Here is a 22,471-nt window from a genome sequence, read left to right as displayed (position 1 = left end):
GCTCATTAATCAACCCCTGGGTAGACTTGGCTGGCATCAGGAATGGCAAGATATAAGGACTGCAAAATTGCCACAACTTTCTTCACTTCCGCCTGTGCAGAAGCTGTTTGCTTACTTTTGTGGGTTATGTTTGTTCTCTACTTCTGCAGACTATTTTCTCCGTACAACTGAGAAAATGGACACCAGCTACCCTGAATTAAGGACACAGTAGCTTTGGCATTGGTGGAGGGGTTACTAAGACATTAGGAGAGGAATGTGCTTGACAAAGAGGAGCCACATTTATTATGATTCAGTATTAGAATGTAAATTATAAAGTTGGAGAGGTAAGACGGGGCCAGATTATGATGATGTAGGTTATACTTAAGAGTTTGGAATTTTCTCTGTGTGGAATAGCAATTTGTTGAATAATTTTATAGTGGGGGAGTGTTAATGTTATCTTTTGAAAGATCACACTGTCACAGATTTTAGGGATTGGTGGGGGAGAGCAAATGAGAGAAGTTAAAGGACTGTTGTAATAGTCCAGGTAAAAGGTAACAGTGGCCTGAACCAGGAGAGTAGGAATGGGGAAAAAAAATGGGCAAATTTAAAGATATTTTGGTAGCCTCTGTAGGGAGTGAAGACAGAATCAAGGACAAACTTTGTTTCTGTTTCGAGAAGTATTGAAACTAAAAGTAGGTGTTAGGAGGGGAGAAAAGAAGACAAATTTAGCTTTGGAAATTATAAATTTGAGGTAGAACAGGTCATCGAAAGTGAGTCTGAAGAAATGGATCAGGAGACATGTGTCTAAGGCGTGGACAGAGAGAGGGCTATAGAGGAAAGACCTCCAGGACAAAAGCTGGAGAACACTAATATTTAAAGGCAGGATGAGAAGAGAATCCCGCAAAGATTGAGAAAAAGTAGCCAGGATGGTAAGAAAAAAAAAACCTAGGAAGAGATAGTACAACAGAAGACAAAAAAGGATTCAAGAATAGAAAATGACTTGTTTTAAATTTTTTACATGCCATAGTATGGATGTACCACAAAGTAATAAGAGAACTGAGAACTCACTGTTATCAAAGTGATTACATACTGAGAAACAGAGCTTACAGGGGAAATATATAGTACTGTAGAGAACTGGATATTGAAACAAGGATATCACGAGGTGACTTCAGAAAAAAAGAACTGAATGGGTGCTCACATAGAAAACACCAGCCACACACACACTAGTTAGTAAACAAGGTGTCAGTCCTTCAGGAAGGTTTATAACTGAGAACTCACTTAAACAGTGTCAAATGCTCCAGGGAGACAAAGTTCTTCAGTTGTGAGAAGGGGATGCCAAGAAACTTAAAGGATCACTGTGGGGATAAAGTGGAACCTATTCACATACTTCCTGTATTATGAAGGCATTCAATACATGTCGATAATTTTCCTTTATGAAAGTGAGTCACTGTGACCAACCTGTGGTTCACATTATACTCTTATTCCAGGATCTTTTAAAATCATTCTTACAAGTATGTAGTCATTACACTTGTACTAATGTAGCTTTTTTGTGTTCCACTGTACTTGTCCCTAATAAAGGTGCCTTCCCCCACCCTTCTGATTATGTCACTGAGACCAAATCCTTTGATTTTTTGGTTGTGCCAAAAGTCACAGAATAATTGGCAAGATAAATACAAGTGACCCTGTATTTCTGTTCATCTCATTAATGTAGATCAATTCTGGCTGATTAGTTCTCTTCCAAACACTAGTTAGAATGACTATAACTTGGTGCCATATGGAGGAAAATGGTTTGTGATGGCTGCTTCTGGGGTGGGGGGGGGGTGGTGGAAGATTTAATAGGTTTTTTTGTTTTGTGTGTGCTCACATGACAACATCTTATGTTTCTGTACCTATTTATTTTTCCTTCACCAAAACTAGCTCAAATAAAATAACAATTCTTAGCTCTTTCTTTAGGAAAGGGGGGAAAAAATCAAGTACCAATCCAATTAGAGAAAGAGATAAAGAAAGTAGGTAAAGGTTGGAAAGGCATTTTAGAATTCATTAATATACTGGCAACCTCCTAAAATTTTTCCTTTTACAAAAAGGAGCTGAAGATCAGAAACTAATAAGAAATCACAGACTTTTAAAAGATTTACCACTTGCTTTTCATAGCTTTATTGACTATTACCAAGTTTCAATATGGTTCAAATAATTAAATACTGCAACTGGCACATTAAAAATACAAACTAATTTACCAAAATAATTGTATTCTGAATATTATGTACAATATTATACATTTTACATTACATAAAGGGTTTTTATACATAAAGGTAAAATTTGATCTATGATTATTGAAAATCCAAAATACATTTGAACAAAACATTCCTATGCATACATACACAATCACTCCGCTGGGATAATCAGAACCATACATGAGTGCGGTTATTAAAAAATAACATCGCATTCATACAACAATGGTAGAAATTGAAATTTGCCTTTATTAATTTGAGAGTATTATTATAAAACCACACACATATGGGTTATATAACCTAATTCTATATATTTAAAAAATCTTTATATAGAGAGACAAATATGTCTCTACCCCAAAAGTTATTTTTGATTTTTAGATTTTTATTTTAAGGACTTTTGTAATTCATAGCCCAATCCCAGCAAATGGAAAAATCATGAGGGTCTATCATATTACCATGTGTATTTCACTGAATACTTTTCGAAGAATAACGCTGATTCAACTGTATCATTTGGAATGCCTTCATGTTCATTCCTGTTATCAAAGTGATTACATACTGAGAAACAGAGCTTACAGGGGAAATATATAGTACTGTAGAGAACTGGATATTGAAACAAGGATATCACTAGGTGACTTCAGAAAAAAAGAACTGAATGGGTGCTCACATAGAAAACACCAGCCACACACACTAGTTAGTAAACAAGGTGTCAGTCCTTCAGGAAGGTTAATGCACTGATGTGCCCTACCTTGTTTGAATACTGGAGTGTCCAAGTCCAGAATACTGTCGTGTGGGTTTTAGTACCATCTCATTTAAAAACCTAATTCCTTTCAAGAAGAGCTGTGATTTTAAGTAAAGCCAAATATTTTTCTAACAGATACAAAAATTCTGAAAAACAATGTCTTTATAGCCAAAATGCCTTTCCAATCGTATGTCACTCTGTACATGGATCTTATTACAGAGACAGACAGATGGGTAAAAATTCCATCAGAACTATACCTCACAAGAACCTCAGAAAGGCAGCAGTTAATAAACTGGCCATTCTCCTTAAAGGATCTGCAGCCTTCTGCAGTATTGCCTATTTGAAATCCTGTATTTTATTAAAGGCAAACAACAGAACAGCTGGAAACTAGAAGACAGAAAAGTAACAAGCTGAAATATACAAAATCGGTGCCCTTTCCAACATCACCTAATCTATGAAAAATGAGATTCAAAGGCCAAGGTTTGCTTTATTCTTTCTCTTCTTGCGCGTGTTTAGCTTGAATATAAAAGAAGCTCTAACCTAGGTTATCAAAATATATTCATATAAATGTATGAGCATTTCTAATACAAAAGTTAAAAAAAAGTCTAAATTCTTAATTTTTGTAATTAAATATCCTAGAGTTCAGTAGGCAGATTTATGTCTGAGCAGCTTGAAAAGAATCCGTTGGCTGAGCACTGTCGGTGAGGTCGGGCACCATTACATTTCAGCTCTTCGCCGGGATTTCTCTGCAACAGCAGCCCCGTCCTCTTCCTCTTCTTCCTCCTCCTCATAGGGTTCCTCTCGGCCTTTGGGGTGGTTGTCGTCTCGAACTTCTTGCTCTTCACCATCATTGTTTTTTTCATCGGCCTTAAAGGTAAAAGAGAAAGGGAAAACTAAGAGGGCATAGAGTTAGGATATAAATAATTCCCTCTTCAAAAAAAAAAAAAAAAAAAGGCATGAAGTTATTCACTTTTAGAGAAAAGACTGAATAAAAATGGTCCAACAGGCAACAGTGCGGTCTTCCCTAATCCTCATACCATCACAGACTTTCAGACGTACACAGTGGTATCTACACAAGCAGCCATTCACATCTCCTACATACGCGCACATGCACGCGGCCGAAATATACGTCCCACACTTACGTTTTCATCGTTTTCACCATAGGTCTCTTCAGCGTTATGCTCTAATTCCCTCTTTTTCTCTTCAGTCAAATCTTCCTGAACCTGAGAGAAACCAGAGACACTAGGTGACACTTTTTATAATTTCAATAGTTTGATTTCCAAAAAGTTCATTTAAAGTAGTAGAAACAAAATCAAGCTAAAGATGAATTTGAAAAGGGACAGAAGCCAAAAACTTGACTTGTCTATTAGCTATGAAGAGATGTACAACACACGTCCTACAAAGAAATCAACGCGACTGATTCAGAGCCTAGGACTTTTGTGTGTGAATTTCCAGTTTCTCTGAATAAGCATTAAACCTCCAAGATTAACACTTGAAGAAATTCAGCTTATGAAATTAAAAGTTCCCCTTTTCCAAATGGGAGAACTGCAGAAGTCTGAAGGCTCTGACAGAATGTAACCTCTACGAAGACAGACACCATGTCTTACTCAACTGTCTTCAATACCAAGATGTATACCTGGCACACAGCAATTGCTTAATAAATACTGGTGAGTGAATGAGTCAATGAATAAGAGAATCAAAGCAGCAAATGCCTGCTCTGTAAAGGCCCAGAGAAGAGACACCATTACCTGTATACAGTGTAGTAGAAAACAGAGAAAATGTGTATGTACAATTCTTAATTAAGAAAAAGTTCTCTGGCTAAAATATCTAGAGCTCAGAACACAATCATTTCCATTTCTTCATGACATAGTTACTAAACTGCCTCAAATCCCTACATCTCTTCGACGTTCTAACATCACATGTCTGTTTTAAGTAGTTTTCTGTCATGTGCACTATTCCCAGTATGTGTCATTGATCCCAATTATTTTTTTCAAAATGCAAATCAAAGAAAGTATCCAAACATCTTTGCTAAATAATCTCCATTTAATGATTACATTGCACAAAAAATGCAAGGTAAAACATTTTCTAACTTAAGTATTTTGACAACCTTATGTATGCCAAAAGATTTAAGTCAGCTGAGTCTCAAAAAATTGCTGACCATCAGTTAAGTATCATGTACTGGGACGAAAAGCAAACCTGCCTTGTCCTAAGACAGTGGTATAAGAGTTAAGTCCTCCGGAATCACACACAGAATAACCAGGTTTTGGGGGCCGGGGGAGTTAAAAATCCCACAAATGCGCAAAGGAGGGCAAGTATGCAGGCGTTACAATTAAAGAGGAACAAATTAAGGGCTGCCTCTTAAGTGTCCATCTGAGGTATGACAGGAATGAGTCACAACCCACCCCACAAGCTTTGAAGGGAACCTGGCTTAAGAGCCTACAAACATGACCCTTCAAAGATGCCTGAGACAGAGCCCAGCTTTCGTGAATCTCTTCTAATCAGCCCAACATCGGCCGGACTCACAGGCCCTAAAGTACGATGGCACCAAATAGGTACATTCTGGACACAGAGGCATAGAGCAGGGTTTTTGTATTCACACGTTCCGGTGGCGCGAGCTAAAGAGAAAACACCCTAGTTTCACCTGCAAGCTCTATCAGTGGCCCATGACATCTCCTCTGCCCTTAGTCGCAGAGTCTCATAACGACATTCCCCAGGGTGCTGGGATGAAAACACCGAACCACTTATTTGACACTACATATGCTACGGTCTCACTCATTGAAACATCATTAAATTGCCAAAGTGTCCTGATCAATTTCAGGAAACAAAGACACGTCTTTTAGAGCATTATCAAGGAAAACATACTAGTGAACACTAAATTTGTTTAGTTTAGCTGGGATTGAGAAGGAACTGCCTTGAAACTGCAACATGGTGGAAAGAACATATAAATCAAGGTCGACAAACTTTTTTTTTGTAAAGGGCCAGATACAGTACATATTCAGGCTTTCTCGGCCGTAAAGTCTCTGGAGCGGCTCCTCAACTCCACCCCTGTGGTGCCGAAGCAGCCTTGCACAGTACGCGAACAAAAAGGAATGGACGTGTTCCAGTAAGACTTGACTTACGAAACAGACTGAGGCCTGTAGTTTGCCAAACCCTAACACAGGCTCCGGAGTCAGACAGACCTGGATTAAAACCTTCGTTAAAACTGGCTCCAAAGTGCTGGCTGCCTAAAAATAAGGTCACTTGTTTTTACTATGAAAATTCGCAAGCACACACAAATAAAACATAATTCAAAGAACTCCTTACCGCCATCACCAAGGTCCAAAAGTTATCTCAACGTTGCTGCCCTTGCACCACCTATCGCTGTTCTTTATTTTTGTTGATGAAGGGTTCTTAAAATTTCTAGACATCATTATTCATCATAATTTTATCACATTTTACATCACCGTAATTTCGCCCCTATCCATCTCAGTATGTTATCTCTAAAAACAGTGGATTTTTCTTACATAACCATAGAGCCATTATCACATCTGATAAGTAATCCCACAGTATCATCTAATGTCTACTTCATGCTTAACATTTTCCTGATTATCTTCAAAACGTCTATTTACAGTAGGTTTGGTCTAATAATCCAAACAAAGGCCATACCTAACATCCTTTCTGCTCCCCTTTTTTCCTTAATGCTATTAACTCATTTTCCTGTAGAATGACCCACATGCTGCATTTGTTTGCTTCTTTAAGGTATCACTTATTTCCTTTGGCCCCCACTTTTCCTATAAAAGGAAGTTTAAGACTTAAATGGATTCGATTTACAAAGCAAGAGTTTTTGAAAGGTAATACTGCATATTTTATATCTTCACCGCATCAGGAGGCATATAAAACGTGTCCCTGGTACTTTTAATGAGGCTCAAGTTGGTCAAGGAGCTCAGAAGCCTGACCCCTCCATGATACAACTCCCTGACCTCCACTCATGTAGCAAGATCACCCATTGATGACTTGCTCTTAAGTCACCGTTTAATTAGAGGTTACAAAAATGGCAACTCTCTAATTCCACCATTCCGTCTGCATTCACTAACTTCTATAAAGAAGAACTCGTCCCTATCCACTGTTTAGTTACCGTACTTGCTACAGCCTTAATTACAGTAGCCTCTAAAATCAGACCTGGCTGCGGTCTAATCACGGGTCCAACAATAACAGGCTGTGTGACCTTCAAAAACTTAGCTGACCTCTCTGAAGCTCAAATTTCTCATCTGTAAAATAAAAGGGCTTGATGAAAATCAGTGATTTAAAAATTTTCTGTGTGTTTGTGTGTCGGGGGAGTCATGAACCCTTTTACAACTTTGAGAAGAAATGCAAACGTATGCAAAGAGACACAGATACATGTCACTTTACACAGAAGGTTCAGGAGGTTCAGACTTCCCCAAGTCCGCCCGTGGCCACCTGTCCTAGGCATGCTTCTCCAAACAGCGTGTTCCTGGAACTCTGATTACTAGGCTCCAGCACAGGTAAGATCAAAACCTCCAAGGGTGAAGTCCAATCCAGGAATTTGTACTTTTCACACACTCTCCAAGGTGAGTCTTAGTCACAGCAAAGACTCAGAGCCACTAGTTTGAATGACGGGGAGTGCTGGGTTAAGAATGTCTCTGGCCAGAGAGAGAAACACGCTTGCATGCGGTCTTTCTTCTCTGGAGACCTATTGTAGAAAATTCGGGTTATTTATCAGTTGCCAAACATGAGGTAAATTAATTTAGGGAACCCACAAATAAAAATTTTATAATTTTCAAATATATATATGTATACACTATTATTCTGGTAGTATATTCTTTGTATTGGGAACAAAACCAATTCAAACTCATCTTAAAAGGCATTACTGAAAAGGAACAAATGATGCGGAAGTTTCTAATTTTCATACATGTTTAGACTGATGTTTCTTCTTTATATGGAGACACACCAATCACGTCTTCCACGTTCAACCCTCTTCAGTAACCTGCTGAAGCTGATGTGAACATTTTGTCAAAAACTTCCCAACGCTGCTCCTCTTTACTCATTTTTACTCACTGAAATCTAACGTTTTAGCCACTTTTAGAAACAGTCCCTATGTGATGCAGCAAAGTTTAATAGCCAAAATAAGACAGATCTACTGGGTCTAAGATGGGCTTTGGCTTCACACGTCAAAGATGTCACGGGATGAGACAGGAGCCGGAAGGCCGAGCCTGACGCAGTCCAATAGTGTTAGGATGCAAAGAGGTGGATGGCATGTGACACAGGAGAGGCTTCAGCAACATCAGCCACATTGACGGACACCACCGTTTGCTGGGTGATGTTTAGCAGGGGAGGCTGTGCCACCTGCACAAGGCGACTCACAGGCTGGCAGTGCCACTAAAGCTGACCAAATATCCCTGTGCTCGCTCTCCCACGAGTGTTCAGATCAATCTGTTTTCAGTTACGCTGGAGAAAATGAGCACTCAGATTGTTCAGTCATTTAACTTCTGGGGTTTTTCTGAACATTTAAATAATTTTTAGGCACACACAGCACTTTTTGGCAATGCCATAATTTGTCTCATTTGCTCATAAGTAGATAAAAAAGTCTGGACAGTAAGTGACACAAGGATGGGATCCCCACATGAATGTCCCAAACAATAAGCCATGAACACTTGTTCATAACCATCATTTTTATGCCTTAGAAGGGTAATGCTATTACACTAAGATAAAAGAAGGCAGGGATAATGCAAATTTCCAAAAAGCACACTTATTTTGGGTCCTACTCTCTGAGCTCAAGTCACAAGTCTTTTTTTTTTTTTTTTAATTTATTTATTTGGCGGGGGAGGTGAGAGAAAGAGAGGGAGAGAATCTCAAGCAGGCTCTGCTCTGTCACCACAGAGCCTGACGCCAGGCTCCGTCTCATGAACCATGAGATCATGACCAGACCCAAAATTAAGAGTTGGACGCTTAGCCAACTGAGTCACCCAGATGCCCCTCAAGTCACAAGTCTGATGGGCGGTAGCTCTGAGCAGGGACAGCTCTGACAGAAGTCAGGTGACCTGGGATAGAAGGGAGGAGAACCGAGGGCAGCAATGAGCCATACATCCCTGTGGTCAGTGGGGACAGCTGGACGACCCTGGGGCTCGGTGCAGATAAGAACAATGCACATTACAGGGCCCCGCATGGTTTCCAGACCATTCCACAGATGTCTCACACACAGCACCTATAAACAACACGCTATGTGTTCTCACATATTGTAGACCTCTTTTTCTCATTTTGCTGCAGTCTGCTGAGAACTTCGTCTCTATTACTAGTCCTTAAATTGTATTTGGGGACCAGTCTTCTCCCTCCTCAAGGGAAGGACTGGAACAGTGGAAGAAGGTGGAAAGGTCCCATAACTAACCATCTCAGGAACTGCCCAAGGAATGCAACACAGCCTGTGCAAGGGACGCCGGGGGGCAGAGACGGAAGTCACCCGGAGAGAGAGAAAGGCACGCTGAGAGCAGTCCCACACGGGAGGCTATGCAACCTACACAAGACAGGGTCAGAACGTGGGGCAGAGGCACCAGACAGGACTTCAGAGCAGGGAACCAGAGAAAGAGAAGCAGGACTGGGGGGGCCCGCTGCAGGGACAGAACAGAGCTCTGGTCAGTTCAGCCCACCTGCAGCCCTCACCTCTGCCCGCCACCGCTCTCTTCCCCTCCTGTCTCTTTCTCTTTTTCCTGTCCTTGATCCGTCTTGGATCACAGGACTGCTCTCTCCACCTTGACTGACATAATATAAAGGTGAAAAATAATCAGTAAATACTGATTAAAATTTTATGTTTACCCTTCTGCATTTTTAAAAAGAAGCCAAGGTGAATCTCTTCTCCTTTAATCCCTCAAAGATTCCTGGCATCTGACATAATGAGACAGAGTAATATTCATTCAGACATCCTGTTACAAGAGAAGTCCAGATGAGTATCTTTTTCTTGCCAAATATCTTAATATTCAAGGCTGCTAGTTCTTCTAAAGTTCTCTTGTGATAACAGAGCTCAGGATCTCGACCAGGATGAACGGCAGGATGAGAAAAGAGAAAGGATAAAAAGATCAAGCCAGTGAATGTACCTGTGACTAGAGATGTATGTGGCCAGTGTCTGTAAAGAGCAACATCCCTTTCTGTTTTCCTGGTATAAGCGCACCCTTTCACATGAGCTCTGAGAAGTGGACAACAAATGCAACAACAATGAGAAAGCAGGGCTCGTCGAGGGAACTGCACCGGCAAAAAGGGTAGCTCACGTATTCTGAGCAGGGATCCCCAGTGGTGGGGGTGTCAGTTCAGGCTGCCATCTGTCCATCCATTCACGCAGTTCCCGTTAGGGCTAAAGCCCACATGGGCAAGAAACCTGGCTGAGGAACACCTCTGCACCAGAGCTTTGATTTAGCGGACCATTTCCTGGGCCAGAGAGAGACCAAACACGGGGCCTTGGCCTCCTTCGTATCATTTCCCCAGGCTCGGGGCTTCAGCGGTCCTTTCGGTGGGGAGCAGAGACTAACCAGCTACGAGCAATGGCACTCACCCAGCACTTACATGATGTGCCGCCAGGACAGGGCTGCTCTGCAAAGCTAGTTAGCGATAATCTGTTAGAAGTTTACAATAACAAGGAAACTAAAATGAAATTTACGAAATTCCACCTAAATGCATTTTATTCAACTGACCTCCTCATGTATTTTTCCTTTTCTTTATCATTAAATCTCATTATCACACTAAATTCTTAGGAGAGAAAAGGCAAAAAGTAGAGACCCTAAAAATGTTTTTGGAGGGTGTTAAGTGTATTCCAGTGGACACTTGAGGCACCCGTGAGGCAGCACTGTGGCAACGTCTACAGAGCAAGTTACAGGGTTCATCCCGACCCCCAGACCTGACATGCAAAGCTTTGTTCTTCCCTCTGTTATGAGGGGAAGAAACGAGAGAAAATATTCTTACAAATATCACATAGCCCTAAGTCCACCATTCCGGGAGGGCTGGATGACTTCTTTTAGTTCAAAATTTCTAGCGACACCCAGAAAGAAGGATTCTACTACCCTGTTTTTTATTACCTTCTAACCACATGTCACCTTTTTCCACAGTCCATTTCCTCTTGAACCACCCTTTCCCATCCCGACTATGTCTTTCTGAATGTGTCTATGGAAGGCACGTCAAAGCCCATGCTGCCCCTTAAGGTTAGTGTGACGCACCAAGCAGTTTGACCAGTTTCCTGCATCCCACCTCCCTACCTCTTCTTCTCCCTCTTCCTGGTACTGCTCATCAACATTATCTTCCTGCTGGTCTGGGTTTCCTGCCATCTGTTGAAACAAAAGGGGAGGCTTGGGTTACTGAAGGCGGGAGATGCATTTTATAGTTCTCTGGGACAAAGAGCAAGCTTGCTGCCATAACACATGTACTTTCAATGCATCGGTGGCCAGGAAATGATGAATAATCCTTCCCAACACAAAACCTAGGATGTGTGTTTCTCTCGCTCTCTCTCTCTCTGAGTGTGGCCATATCATTTCACATCGTGGCCTACAAACCAACCGAAGAGGCAAACCTTCTGTCAGTGTGCCTTAGGACTAACCTTCTGCATTAATCAGGCAGTTATTAAGATGCCCGGGTTAAAACCACCCTCTAAAGTAGCGTCTGCTTACCACCAAATGTTCTTCCATTTCTGCAGTCTCTTGCTTTGGATTACTTTGTTTTGGCTCCTCATTTTCATCTGGCAAATTTTCCTCTCTCACTTGCTCGGCTTCCTCAAATTCATCTTCGCCTTGATTATTGGGGTCATCTGCTGGGTTTATATCCTCTACAGCCGCCCTCTGCAAAATTTTAATAAAAAGCAACCACTACCTCAAAATCCAGGATCAAATTTAATTTCATTGGAAAGGCCACACACTGGCAGAAAATGAAATCACCCTTCACCAGACTGTTCGATCGACTCTATCCTTGCCAAGACTCACAAGTACACATCCCACTGTCAAAAGACAAAACTCCTGCTTTATTTGTCAGCGGCTGATGGATCAGAGTGAAGTACAGACAGCACTTGTTTTCGGGAAGCGATTCCAAGACAGTCCTCCAAACTCTAGCACAAGAAATGGGAGTGGAACTAAACAGACCAGAAAAATAGTTCATCAACGCTAACAGAACATGTAAAAGAAATAACTAAAATGGGGGATTTAGATAGGCAAGGAGGAACATCTTTCCTGAGTATGCTGGTTTTCATACAGACAAGCTTTCCTCTGCGAGCAATTTTTTACACAGTAAGGGGGTGAGCAGCCATTGAAGAGCGAGAAGTCTCAGAAAGGACTCAAGAAAGGGTGTGCTTGAAGGGGCTAATCCAAAAGTAAACAGTCGGTATCTAGCATGGAACCAATTTCTATAGAACGATCACTACCACGAAAGAGAAATGTTGCACTGGCAAAGGACAAGAGAAAAAGAACTGAGCGAACCCAGTCTTTGGCAACAGATCTTTAAAAATCTCTCCCCCAACCCTCCCTCCAGCAGCTCTCAGTTATGGTGTTCAACAAAGGCCCTTCACGTGATCGACTTGAGAATTATCTCCATTTTCCACTTAAACTCCCAAAGCACCTTTCACAATAATACATGTCCTCATAAAGATTCAGATTTTAAAGCCTGAGCTGGGCAGGGATGTGCTTGCAGGAGCTTCCCGATCACTCCAGGGTCACCAACAGGACACTTAGCTGAGCAGCAAATGCCTCCCAGAGTTGAGGCCTCAGAGCAAGATTTGATCTGTATCAGTGTTCTACAGGCAACAAGATTCCACTTCAATTCACTTTGGAGCCTTGAACATAGTCAAGAGCTCACCGGTCTCAGTTGACTTATTACTTGCACATCCCCGGCTACACGCTTCATTTAAGAGCAGATGACACTTTTCTTGGGAATAGAGAGTGACAAATCATCACCTTTACTCCAGACGCCAATTACTCCACAATCTCTATATATAGATTTCTTTCTGGGCATTATCAATAATACGTGTGGAAACACAGGAAAAATATAATACATTCTCTTCAAAAACAAAGTACCAAAGGGCTTTTGCAAAAGCCCACAGAAATGTACACACAGGGTCCAACACGATGCAAGTAATAGGTGAAGTGTAACAGGCACAGTTGTTACCTTCAAATAAACAGATGATAGGGGCACCTGGGTGGCTCAGTCGGTTAAGCATCCGACTTTGGCTCAGGTCGTGATCTCTCGGTTCGTGAGTTCAAGCCCTGCGTCGGGCTCTGTGCTGACAGCTCAGAGCCTGGAGCCTGTTTCGGATCCTGTGTCTCCCTCTCTCTCTCTGACCCTCCCCCGTTCATGCTCTGTCTCTCTCGGTCTCAAAAATAAATAAACATTAAAAAAAAATTAAAAAAACCAAATAAACAGATGATCAAACACACCTCAATAAAACTGGAAAAAATTTCTTTAATTAAAAAAAAATTAGATGAGACAAAGAGAGACAAGCTGGCTAACGATTTCTAATTAAAAGAAGGAATGGGAGGAAGAGAGCAGTGTCCTCCAGACCAAGTGGAGTGCTGACTGGAGAGCGAGGGTTAGATGATCACCCTCAAAGCACGCAGCACCTCCCAGAGGGCGGAGACTGGGACAGGCACCCTCTCACCGGCCCTGCATCGGCTCAGGCACATCCGCTTTCTTGCTGCTCTCGGAAGATACTCCCTTGTCCCTCCACAGTCACCAGCTCTACTCCCCTACTCTCCAGAGCTCCCACCCTTTCCTGAGCACACTTGCACAAGTGCTAACGCAGGAGCCACAGGCAAAAGTGCTTTGTTACAGCTCCGCTCAAGTTAAGTACAAAAGCCATTTCCACACATAAAAAAAAAAAAAAAAAAAAAAAAAAAAAAGTAAAAAAATTAAAAAGAAATTAAAAAGAATTTTAAAGCTGTTTCCATCCAGGGGGTTTTAAGCAGCTATCATCAGGGAGACTTTCTCAATGAGTATCAAGGAAAGATATATGGATCTTCCTTTCAATATAAACAAGACCCATATGGTAGCATAGACTAGATAAACATAGCGGTGGTTTTACTAGCAAAAGATGACAGGAGAGCTAAAGTAAGTTGTAAAATTCATCTACACACAAGCGCGAGAACGCACTCACTTGACGCTTGCTCGCCTCAGGCCCCCCGGCTACACAGGTGAACTGGGAGTCTAGGTCCTTTCTTGGTAAACACAAAGGACATTCTTGGTTATCAGGTCTCTACTGATTCATATTCTAAATTTTCTACAGCATTATGGTACCTGAGCATTTTTTTTTTCCCATTTCTCAAGCCCCACATCCTTACTTCATGTACTGATTAAAATGGTTGCTTACTGCCGGGAGATGACAGAGTCACACGACCTACATAACACCCTAGCAAACTATTCAACATGCTCCAGAATGGCTCATTTATTTTCTCTGCTTCTCTAACTCCCACACTTTTTTTTTTCATTTTTCAGAATGACTGCATATTTCAGTGGTTCTCAGCATTGCTTTTCCTGATCTAGAAGTTGTCAGAGGGAAACTCCTATGTTTTTCTAGAGCAGCTTCTGAGCCAGTCTCCCCCAACACACCCTCAGTTTACAGTTAACAACATTGCTTATATAATTACACAAGCCACCTTCCTTCTGCACTGATGAAATAACAGATATATCTGGAGCCAAAGGCGTGGTGTCAGGTAAACCTTCAAGTTTCCTTTCCGCGTTGTGAGTTTCCAAGAGTCATGACCCAAAGAGAGGACACTTACATCTGCCTCGGAGTCTGGATCAGCTTCGTGGGGACCCTGATCTTGAGGCTCATGTCCATTCTCTGGGTCATCTTCTGCCTCATCTTGGTGCTGGTTATCTCTGTCATAGGCTAGCAAATCAAAGGAACTAATATCAGTACAGATGAACCAGACAGGACTCTACCCTTTCACTCAAAGAAAAGCCACCAGTGGGCTTTCCTACAGACTATTTCACCCAATCTCTCCTCCAAAGAGAAAGAGGTTAATTCAACAGAAGGCATACACCTCAGCTCTTCTGAATAAAACTAGGTCCTTTTCCTAGACCATGTGTCTAAGGAGATAGCATGGGTGAGTGACACATGCTAATCTTCTAAAGCAAATGTTTATAAGAGCTTCATTCTCCCCCTTGCTATATGAAAAACAATAATAAAACTTTCTCAACAAAAGCATGCCCAGTCAACTGGACACTGATAAAATTGTCAGCTAATTTTTGGTAACATCAAAGGAAATAGCAAGGTACCAAAAGAAGAACTGGTAACGTCTCAGGAAATGGAAAAAAGAACACCTCATCACACGGCAGTGATGAGGGATGCCACCACAAGGATACATCTCACAGTTCAACTCACATAGATATTTGCTGCTTTCAGAAAAATAAAATTCCATAAAGGAAATTTAGGTAAGAGCATACAAAGAGAAGAACAAACAACTTTTTAAGTAAGATATAAGAGGAAAGGTTAAGTATATGGAGAGTATTTAGCTTATAAAAAATAGAGATGCAAGGTAACTTACCATCAGGTTTCAAGTGCACCAAGGGATTCATTAAATAAATAAGAGAACAAACTGTTCCCTAGTCTTACTGATAATGGAACAAAAAAGCTGAAAGTGCTACACAGGGGGACATAAGGAAAACAATTTCTTGACTATGAGGCTATAAAATATCAGAACAGGCTATAGAGGGAGTTTGGGTAATCACCTTCTTTTAGCCTCTTTTAAAGAGGATACATATCTGAGTGTTAGAGTCGCCAGAGAAACTGTTACTTTCTAGCTCTATTATACAGGAAGGGATATTTGATAAATTGCATACGAGACGCCTGCCACGAGTGAAAGCTACTAGTGCCTTAATCTGAAAAACTTTCAAGGCAATGATCCAAAGGTTTCCAAGGTAAGGAGAAAAGGTAGCCATTTCCCGGAGTATAACAGTCCTATGACAATGTGTCATAAAGAACAATTCAGTACACAAAAAGCTTAAACTGTAGGAAAAAAATTTTAGGAAGGAAACAGATGCTCTTGGGCAGGTGTGGCCACCAATGTGTACTGTTTGGAAGGATTACCAGTGACATAACAGCAGCAGCGACAAAAGGCATGTGGTACACAAGTCTCCCTTGTATGTACTCAGATGTGCACGCAACTCTGAGTCGATGTTCCACGTGACCAAGTAATCTCATTAACGTATTGACAATCTGAGAAGTCTCACCACCTCCTTCCTCTTCTTGGACGCCCTGGTCCTCTGCTCCCTGAACAATATCATGATCCACAGTGTCATAATGACCTTGCTGCCTGCAAGAGACACAAATGTTAACAATTCAGTGACAAATTCGGTGGCACAATTTCACAGAAGTCATTTACATTTAAAGTTAGTAATAAACGAATTTTTCAACGGTTTTTAAAAAGTCATCAAGAGGTTCTTTTTTCTTTTTAAACTTATGCTATTGGGTTTAATAAAGATTCCAGCTACAATTTCAAAGCATACCTTAAAAAACATAAAACACCTTTCACCTGGTAAAGTAAAATAAAGTTAGCACAGAACCTGCTAGGTCCTCTCTCTCTAAAGTAAGCTTGGAGGGGTGCCTGGGTGGCTCAGTCGGTTCAACATCCGACTTCGGCTCAGGTCAGGATCTCACGGTCTGTGAGTTCGAGCCCCACGTGGGCTCTGTGCCGACAGCTGGAGCCTGGAGCCTGTTTTGGATTCTGGGTCTCCTCTCTCTCTGACCCTCCCCGGTTCATGCTATGTCTCTCTCTGTCTCAAAAATAAATAAGCATTAAAAAAATTTTTTTTAAATAAAGTAAGCTTGAAGATCTAACGTTTTTAATTAGGAAAAAGAAAAGGTTGATTGTTTTAGAATGAAATATTTGGAAATTCAGTTCTCCAGTCGTTGTTCCGCTCCGGCTACAGGAGCCCCCCCCCCCGCCCCCCCCACCCCTCCCCCCCACCCCCAAGCTCACGGGGAACAGGCACCCCGAGCTGTGTGCCCTGCTCAGAAGAACGAGAGGAGAGCTGCATGCACCATCGGGAGAAGGCTACCGTAGCTGCTCCGGGGGCTGCGGCCGCCCCTCCTCGGGGCCGGCCTGCCTCTGCCGGGCCACCTCTCTGGCGAGGAGCTGCTGCCGCTGCCTCAGCAAGTGTCCCTGCAGCCGCTGCTGGTGCAGGGCGTCCTGCTGCTCTCTCAGCCTCTGCGCCTCCTCAGCCCGCCTCGCTGCCAGCCGCTGCTGCTCCAGCTGCTCCTCGTAAGGCGATCGCAATTTGGTGGCCAGCCCGGCGGACGGATACACCTGGGGGGAAAGGTGGCGCTGCTGAGCGGGGACAGGCCGCACCTCGGGTCACCCCTTCCTTGGTTTCCCCTGACACACTCTGGCGGCAGGCCTGGTTTACTTAATTAACACCCACCCATCTGTCAGGTGAACTGGGATTGCACCTCAGGTCCAAGGTCACCCTGAGCCAGAACCCCTCTTTCCCAACTCTCTGAGTCAGCCTTGGCTTCTTTTAGCAACCCATCTTCCCGATTTGCTGGCATTTTGGCAGATTTTCAACGTGCTCCCTCTCACACGGGAGAGGGCAAAACAGAAGGGCAAATCCCTTCTGAACCCTAATTGAACAGATGTTCAAAAGGTGCTGCTCTAAGTGGGCACGTAGTAACCTCACATTAATTGTAGCAATTTGTGAGCTGAAGCTGTAAGAGTGTACGATCCAGCGATGCCAATTAATTCTAGGAATGCGGAACCAATCTCAGGCTGACCACAGCCAAAAAAGCCAAATTTCAGGTAAGGGCAGAGGGGCAGAGAACAAATTCCTTCAAGGAAAAAGAGAATGGGTGACAAGGCAGTACCTTCTGATGAAAGGAAAAACTGATCCAGGAATTCTTAAACTCTGCTTCCCAATGAGCTACCCACAACTCACTCCTCCATCATCACCCCCTCTCCCAACCAACACAAGCACACCCAACATTCACCGAAGAAAAGAAGGTGCAGGGTTAAGGGGAATTAAACTCAAAGGGAAATTACTTTTGAAAAAGGCCGTATGAGGGACACAAGACTGGGAGAAGCTTCTCCATGCTAAGTTTGCAACAAGGAGTCCAACAACAGAGGCTGTTACATCTACTCAGCCTAAAGCCTCAGGCAGCTTGTAGTCTTAGAAAGCTCGAAGCCGAACGAAACCTCAGAGGCATAAATACAAAGTGACTGGCATGTATGTAAAGGCAGGCAGCCCAGTGTTAAGGATCAGCTTAGAGACAGAGGAAGAAAGAAAGCTCTCTGCACTCAGTGTTGCTTCAAGTTCTTTTAAATTCGGTTTTCTAATAATAATGGATTTTTCAAAGATAAAAAGCCTTATTTATGTGAGAGGGGAGTGCTCCGGTAGGGGGAGACTGAGCAGAGATTGGTTAAACATACTCACCCAGTGGGCATCCTTAAGTGATAAGATCAGCCTTTTGACAACTTAATAACCACCTTGAAGATGAATGTGCAGAAGCCAACCTACCATTTGATAGTAAATGAACAGGGAGAAGGAGACTTTTGATCATAGAAAATGAGACCTTTCTGGGCCTCAAGTTGCCCTTGGAACTTGAACACGTTCCCCGGAGGTGCCCCATCAGGCGCTTATCTATCCTCCTTCTGCTCAAGGGACCTGAGTGAGCATGAGGCTGCCTTGTTACGCACTACTGACAAAGAAAATACACCAACAGCTTTCTGTTTCCTTCGGGTCAGCTTTCTGAGGGATGGGAGCAGCTATGCTATTAACATTACACGAAAAAACTTAAGCACGTGCATCTAAAAAACATACGTGCACGGAACATTCAGGGAAATCGCTCGGATTTTATTTTAGAGATTGTTGTATATGGGGAGGCTTTCTCAATGTTTAAAAACAAAGCCACGCTCCCTATCCTGGCTGACGAAACAGAATCCCAGTGGAGGTGAAGGACCTCGTACCTCGGCGTGAGCGTGCCCTCCCAGAAGGTTGGCTTCTTCCCTCGGGTCACGCTGTGCCTTCCATTCCCGATCCTGTTCCTCTGGCGATGGGTCGTGTTCCTCCTCCAGATGTTCAGCCTGCCCGACCTGTTCCATGGCCTCCTCTTCCAGGGCCTTCCTGTGCTCCTCTTCCACCTGACGCTCCTCCGGCTCTCTGGGTTCCGCGTCCTGCTGGTTCAGCTCTGCTGGAGCCTGAAATTCTGCCTCTTTCTGGGTGGGAGGGTAAAGTTTTGTTTCTTCTGTTCTTCTAGGAACAGCTTCATGTGTCTGCCACACATCATTATTCCGAGACACCTAGGCCAAGCACATCACTGGAAATGACCCTCTTCTACTTTGAAAGCAGTGAGACAACCTGTTTATTACCATGTCTATGGGGTTACAACATAAGCAAAATCTTGGGAATCTAGAAATACACAGTCCTGACTGAAAAGTATGGCTGCAATGGAGTCACTTAACTCTTCTCACTGTGTCATCTCACCTATAAAATAGAGATAACATCAGTGAAATTTCATCGTAGGAAGCATACAGATAGTAACCTAAGAGTAAAGCCTATACATGACCACATTGCAATCTAACTTCCCTCAAAAGCAATCTAACTCCTGTTTTCCTTTAGAACAAGGAAAAAGAAAAAAAAAAAAACCTCTCAGACTTGAAGTGATGAAGTGCTTACATGATCTTCTTCAATGTAAACTTTGTTTTCAATAATACTTGAAAAGTGGGGTGCCTTAGTGGCTCAGTACGAAGAGCATGCAACTTTTGATCTCAGGGTCATGAGTTCAAGCCCCATGTGGGGTGTAGAGATTACTTAAATAAATCTTTAAAAAAAAAATAATAATGGCATCAAAATTGGCAAAGATGAAGTCAAGCTTTCACTTTTTGCAGATGACATGATATTATACATGGAAAATCCGATAGACTCCACCAAAAGTCTGCTAGAACTGATACATGAATTCAGCAAAGTTGCAGGATACAAAATCAACGTGCAGAAATCAGTTGCATTCTTATACACTAACAATGAAGCAACAGAAAGACAAAGGAAGAAACTGATCCCATTCACAATTGCACCAAGAAGCATAAAATACCTAGGAATAAATCTAACCAAAGATGTAAAAGATCTGTATGCTGAAAACTATAGAAAGCTTATGCAGGTAATTGAAGAAGATATAAAGAAATGGAAAAACATTCCCTGCTCATGGATTGGAAGAATAAATATTGTCAAAATGTCAATACTACCCAAAGCTATCTACACATTCAATGCAATCCCAATCAAAATTGCACCAGCATTCTTCTCGAAACTAGAACAAGCAATCCTAAAATTCATATGGAACCACAAAAGGCCCCGAATAGCCAAAGTAATTTTGAAGAAGAAGACCAAAGCAGGAGGCATCACAATCCCAGACTTTAGCCTCTACTACAAAGCTGTCATCATCAAGACAGCATGGTATTGGCATAAAAACAGACACATAGACCAATGGAATAGAATAGAAACCCCAGAACTAGACCCACAAACGTATGGCCAACTCATCTTTGACAAAGCAGGAAAGAACATCCAATGGAAAAAAGACAGTCTCTTTAACAAATGGTGCTGGGAGAACTGGACAGCAACATGCAGAAGGCTGAAACTAGACCACTTTCTCACACCATTCACAAAAATAAACTCAAAATGGATAAAGGACCTGAATGTGAGACAGGAAACCATCAAAACCTTAGAGGAGAAAGCAGGAAAAGACCTCTCTGACCTCAGCCGTAGCAATCTCTTACTCAGCACATCCCCAAAGGCAAGGGAATTAAAAGCAAAAGTGAATTACTGGGACCTTATGAAGATAAAAAGCTTCTGCACAGCAAAGGAAACAACCAACAAAACTAAAAGGCAACCAACGGAATGGGAAAAGATATTTGCAAATGACACATCGGACAAAGGGCTAGTATCCAAAATCTATAAAGAGCTCATCAAACTCCACACCAGAAAAACAAATAACCCAGTGAAGAAATGGGCAGAAAACATGAATAGACACTTCTCTAAAGAAGACATCCGGATGGCCAACAGGCACATGAAAAGATGTTCAACGTCGCTCCTTATCAGGGAAATACAAATCAAAACCACACTCAGATACCACCTCACGCCAGTCAGAGTGGCCAAAATGAAGAAATCAGGAGACTATAGATGCTGGAGAGGATGTGGAGAAACAGGAACCCTCTTGCACTGTTGGTGGGAATGCAAATTGGTGCAGCCGCTCTGGAAAACAGTATGGAGGTTCCTCAGAAAATTAAAAATAGACCTACCCTATGACCCAGCAATAGCACTGCTAGGAATTTATCCAAGGGATACAGGAGTACTGATGCATAGGGGCACCTGTACCCCAATGTTTATAGCGGCACTCTCAACAATAGCCAAATTGTGGAAAGAGCCTAAATGTCCATCAACTGATGAATGGATAAAGAAATTGTGGTTTATATACACAATGGAATACTACGTGGCAATGAGAAAAAATGAAATATGGCCTTTTGTAGCAACATGGATGGAACTGGAGAGTGTGATGCTAAGTGAAATAAGCCATACAGAGAAAGACAGATACCATATGGTTTCACTCTTATGTGGATCCTGAGAAACATAACAGAAACCCATGGGGGAGGGGAAGGAAAAAAAAAAAAAAAGAGGTTAGAGTGGGAGAGAGCCAAAGCATTAGAGACTGTTAAAAACTGAGAACAAACTGAGGGTTGATGGGGGGTGGGAGGGAGGGCAGGGTGGGAGGGAGGGCAGGGTGGGTGATGGGTATTGAGGAGGGCACCTTTTGGGATGAGCACTGGGTGTTGTATGGAAACCAATTTGACAGTAAATTTCATATATTAAAAAATAAAAAAAAATTAAAAAAAAAAAAAACTAAAAAAAAAAAAAAATAAAATAAATGGGGAAACTTGGAGACAAAAAAAAAAAAAAATATAAATTCCTCCATAAAGATGACATAAAATATGTATAATCTTTGATTCCTTGAAAAAAAAAAAAAATAATAATAATGATTTGAAAAGAGAAGGACAGGGGCTTCTGGGTGGCTCAGTCAGTTAAGTATCCAACTTTAGCTCAGGTCATGATCTTGAGATCTGTGAGTTCGAGCCCCACATCGGGTCTATGCTGACAGCTTGTGGCCTGGAGCCTCCTTCAGAGTCTGTGTCTCCCTCTCTCTTTGCCACTCGCCCCCCTTCCCCCACTAGTGCTCTGTCTCTTTCTCTCTTAAAAATAAACATTAATTTTTTTTTAATTTAAGAAAAGAGAAGGATAAAATGATATTGAGGATAAGTTGGGTTTATTTTTATTAACTAATAAAAAAAAGAATGCCATTACTAATAGACATCCATGTTAACTAAAAATAGTGCCCATTAAACCATACAATAAAATATTTTTAACATATTAAAGTAGCATCTCTTCATAAATCCGAGGAAATAATTTTGTAAATATTTTGTAGTGTTAATATAGAAAACTCTGAACAACAACAAAAAAGACATGTTTTGTGTTGTTTTTTTTTTTTCTTTACAGAATATTCCTCTTCAAAAATTGGTTGATTTAAATTGGT

The 22,471-nt window shown here is 41.9% G+C and overlaps 1 protein-coding gene across 4 annotated transcripts in view; it reads right to left on the bottom strand.

The window, feature by feature from the left end:
- Positions 1–2,099: 2,099 nt before the first annotated feature.
- GOLIM4 (golgi integral membrane protein 4) overlaps positions 2,100–22,471 on the bottom strand; it is an 80,617-nt gene continuing 60,245 nt past the window's right edge. For 2 of the 4 annotated variants that reach the window (XM_042999065.1, XM_042999067.1), the window contains 8 exons: positions 18,864–19,196; positions 16,963–17,210; positions 16,138–16,217; positions 14,682–14,791; positions 11,589–11,756; positions 11,181–11,249; positions 4,089–4,169; positions 2,100–3,813 (listed from right to left, as the gene is read on the bottom strand). In XM_042999065.1, the coding sequence (XP_042854999.1) occupies positions 3,664–3,813; positions 4,089–4,169; positions 11,181–11,249; positions 11,589–11,756; positions 14,682–14,791; positions 16,138–16,217; positions 16,963–17,210; positions 18,864–19,196 (1,239 nt within the window). In that variant the 3' untranslated portion in view covers positions 2,100–3,663. Of the gene's footprint in view, positions 3,814–4,088; positions 4,170–11,180; positions 11,250–11,588; positions 11,757–14,681; positions 14,792–16,134; positions 16,218–16,962; positions 17,211–18,863; positions 19,197–22,471 lie in introns of all 4 variants that reach the window. The other 2 variants (XM_042999064.1, XM_042999066.1) reach the window with 1 other exon arrangement.

This window comes from Panthera tigris, chromosome C2 (genome assembly GCF_018350195.1).
Source record: "Panthera tigris isolate Pti1 chromosome C2, P.tigris_Pti1_mat1.1, whole genome shotgun sequence".
In the NCBI taxonomy this organism is placed as follows: domain Eukaryota; kingdom Metazoa; phylum Chordata; class Mammalia; order Carnivora; family Felidae; genus Panthera; species Panthera tigris.
The sequence above is the reverse complement of the archived record's forward strand: the minus strand, read 5'-3'. Positions and strand labels throughout refer to the sequence as shown.